Genomic DNA, 3,026 nt, shown 5'->3' on the forward strand with positions numbered 1-3,026 from the left:
ACATTTGGGTAGGATCGTAGGCGACTTAATTGGCTGTTAAGTTGAGAACGAGTAGCGTCGAACTGGTCGTTGCGTACCAGAAGCGAAGAAATGATGATCTTGGTATGTGGGAATTTCTGTGCGGTCAGGTCGATCAAGGCCTGAAAGTTATCAAAACAGGCCTCCGGGGGGGATTTCTCAAGGTCATTAGTTCCAGTGTGAATTGTAAGCCATGAAGGACTTCCAAGGTTTTGGTTAGTAACAGATTCGATCGCTGAAGAAATCGTCGGTGTAAAGATTTTTTTCATGTTTTTTCCCCGCGAGAATTTATCTTGTTAAATGAATTTTCCATTGGAGTCGATAAGAAGGACTATGTCATCGTTTTGAGAAGATTCGGTGTGTTCTGGAGGATGGTTATTGTTGAGTTGCGGGTTGAGTTTGGGGGCAGAATCTTCATGATCTAACAGATGGGATTCTTGAATAGGATTGTGAACAGAATTTTCGGCATCCACAGGATGGTTTTCTTGATCAATTGTTAGTAGCACATTGAAGGGATTATTAGGTAATGAATTCTTTTCTGATGTTTCCGGTTGCTCAGCGGGTGTAGCGTCCCGTGTAGCGTTTACAAAAGTGGTGTAATTGGTTACAGCCTCTAAATTGTCCACTCGTTTGATAGTTCCTTTATTAAACTGTTTGATGTTTTGGATCTCGTTCTTGAGCTTGACGTTCTCAGCTAAAAGAGAGTCGTAGTTTGTTTCTAAATCTATAACACGTGCTGAGAGAAAGTCGATCTTCACTTTGAACGTGTTTTCGAGTTGTGCGATTTTATCCGCCAAGACATCCATTTTGCCATTATACAAATCGTTTGTCGTAGAAACAGTGTTTTTTACTTCCGTAAAGTCTGTTTCAAGATCTGCAACAACAGATTTTAATGCTGTCAAGGAGGCTTTACTTCTGGTTGAAAGACCTCTAACAGAGTCAACCGAATTCCTTCTCTTCCGGAGAAAACATGGCGTTGAAGGTGGAGTGTTACGCAATGATTTTGTTTTCAAGGTTTCATCGGCCTCATCTTCGGAGAGATTCTCTTCAAGACTAGGTTTTGTTCTCTGGTTGAATTTTGACAATTCGAAAGCTTCCTTTAAGTGCCGTAATGTGAGTTCATTTTCTGCAACGCGCTCGTGAAAATCTTCTTCTCCGTTTGTTGCTGCTTTGCCATGGTAAATGTCGAAGATTTGATCCATTCTTTCCTTTAGATGTGGAAACTCTTTTTTGTACCACAGCTCATAAGAGGATCCTTGGCACATTATGACGCCAGTTGTTAAATAAACAGTAATTGTGAAGAGTAGGGTGCGATGTTCGCCCGACTGTCCTGACTGATGGCTTACTTTCAGCTCGATATGTTCGAACGCTGTATCATCTTTGTTAACGTGATCGATCCACTTAAAGTGTATATGACATGAAAAATATTTTCTGCTAATTTGAAAGGCCTTTCGAAATACGGAAGAATGGCATTTTTCTTTTCGAAATATCTTTTTTCGTTTCAGAGATATTGACGTTTTTGTATTATGCAAATTAGATCAGTGATGACGTCACAAGATTTGACTCTAAAAATGGTAAAATACTGAATAAACAATATCTCTAAAACTATTAAAGCAGTGTTCTTGGAACTTGGCACCACAAATGTGCATCACAAAAGAAACAAAATGTTACTCTTAGGGCTGTTGCCATGACAACAGTTTTGCCGATGGTGCTGTCTCAATAAAAACTGAAATTCCCAGTTTTTGTCTTAAACCAAGAACCATCTAGCGCAGCCAAACCAATGGTGGGAATTAAGGGAATATGGGAACTATGTCTGTTCTAAGCAGGACCCTTTGTCTCACTTTAGAGGTCAGATATGGGGATATTTGTCTTTTTGACAGAGAGAGACTGGAGCTGAAAGAGTTACTATGGCAACAATACTAAGGGTGTCATTTTGTTCCTTTTGTGATGCACATTTGTGGTGCCAAGTTTCAAGAACACTGCTTCAATAGATTTAGAGATATTGTTTATTCAGTATTTTACCCTTTTTAGAGTCAAATCTTGTGACGTCATCACTGATCTAATTTGCATAATACAAAAACGTCAATATCTCTGAAACGAAAAAAGATATTTCGAAAAGAAAAACGCCATTCTTCTGTATTTTGAAAGGCCTTTCAAATAAGCAGAAAACATTTTTCATGTCATATACACTTTAATGTGAAAACTTTGGTTGCTGCTGGGTAGCTCATAGTAGTGGTCTTGAAGGGCTTTGACCCAGAACAGAATTCTATCTTCCGAGGTCGTAAATGCAACACACCGTGCCGACGGCCTGTAATGACCTGGATCTATTTCTTCATGCTTGAGCTTTCTTTGTTTGCCACTTTTTGAACCAAACGGTTTGATTTTGTATTTACCTTGCACTTCGTCCATTTTTTGATAGTTCAACGCCTATGAAGAAGCACGCAGAACCTCAAAAATGAACGAACGTTGACGGAGCCATGCGGTCATGTCCGCACGACGCCATAAGAAGTACAATTGCATTAGTGAATTGCATCCCGTGAAGAATCTCATGCTGGGCTGTAAATTCTTGCAGTGATGTGTAAATGTTATGTCACGAGTCCCAGAAACGAAAAAAACCCACGATATAGCCATTAAATGGAGCCAAAATACCAAGAAACCACACAAAGGACATAAGTTAAGTTTATTTCTACCATGAACGTTTAATTCAAGACGAGTAAATTGCTCTGAACGACTGATTTTGATATTTCACAAGGATCGATAGTGTAACACAATGCCGCTTTTTAAATCACGTTCGTCCGATATAATGATCGTCATTTAGCTTCTTTTGTAGAATATATTGCAGACTCTTTCACAGGAAAGGTACAGCGGACCTGAACTTGCGTCTTCCAAAACGTAGCAAAGCTTTTCAACGGCATAAGAAGACTCAAATCAACATTTGGTGCCTGTCACTCGCGTGTCACACAATAAATTCAATATGATGGCGCATAGTGCTGGCCTAGCGACCGACT

At 39.6% G+C, this 3,026-nt stretch overlaps 1 protein-coding gene across 1 annotated transcript; it reads right to left on the bottom strand.

The window, feature by feature from the left end:
- Nucleotides 1-259: 259 nt before the first annotated feature.
- On the bottom strand, nucleotides 260-2,515 carry LOC144650223 (uncharacterized). The gene is made up of 2 exons (XM_078509876.1): nucleotides 2,209-2,515; nucleotides 260-1,418 (listed from the first exon to the last, which is right to left on the bottom strand). Exons 1-2 carry the CDS (start codon nucleotides 2,425-2,427, stop codon nucleotides 315-317), a joined length of 1,323 nt encoding a protein of 440 aa, XP_078366002.1. The 5' UTR covers nucleotides 2,428-2,515; the 3' UTR covers nucleotides 260-314.
- Nucleotides 2,516-3,026: the final 511 nt, after the last annotated feature.

Source organism: Oculina patagonica, chromosome 4 (genome assembly GCF_052425735.1).
Source record: "Oculina patagonica isolate OP01 chromosome 4, crgOcupat, whole genome shotgun sequence".
Lineage (NCBI taxonomy): Eukaryota > Metazoa > Cnidaria > Anthozoa > Scleractinia > Oculinidae > Oculina > Oculina patagonica.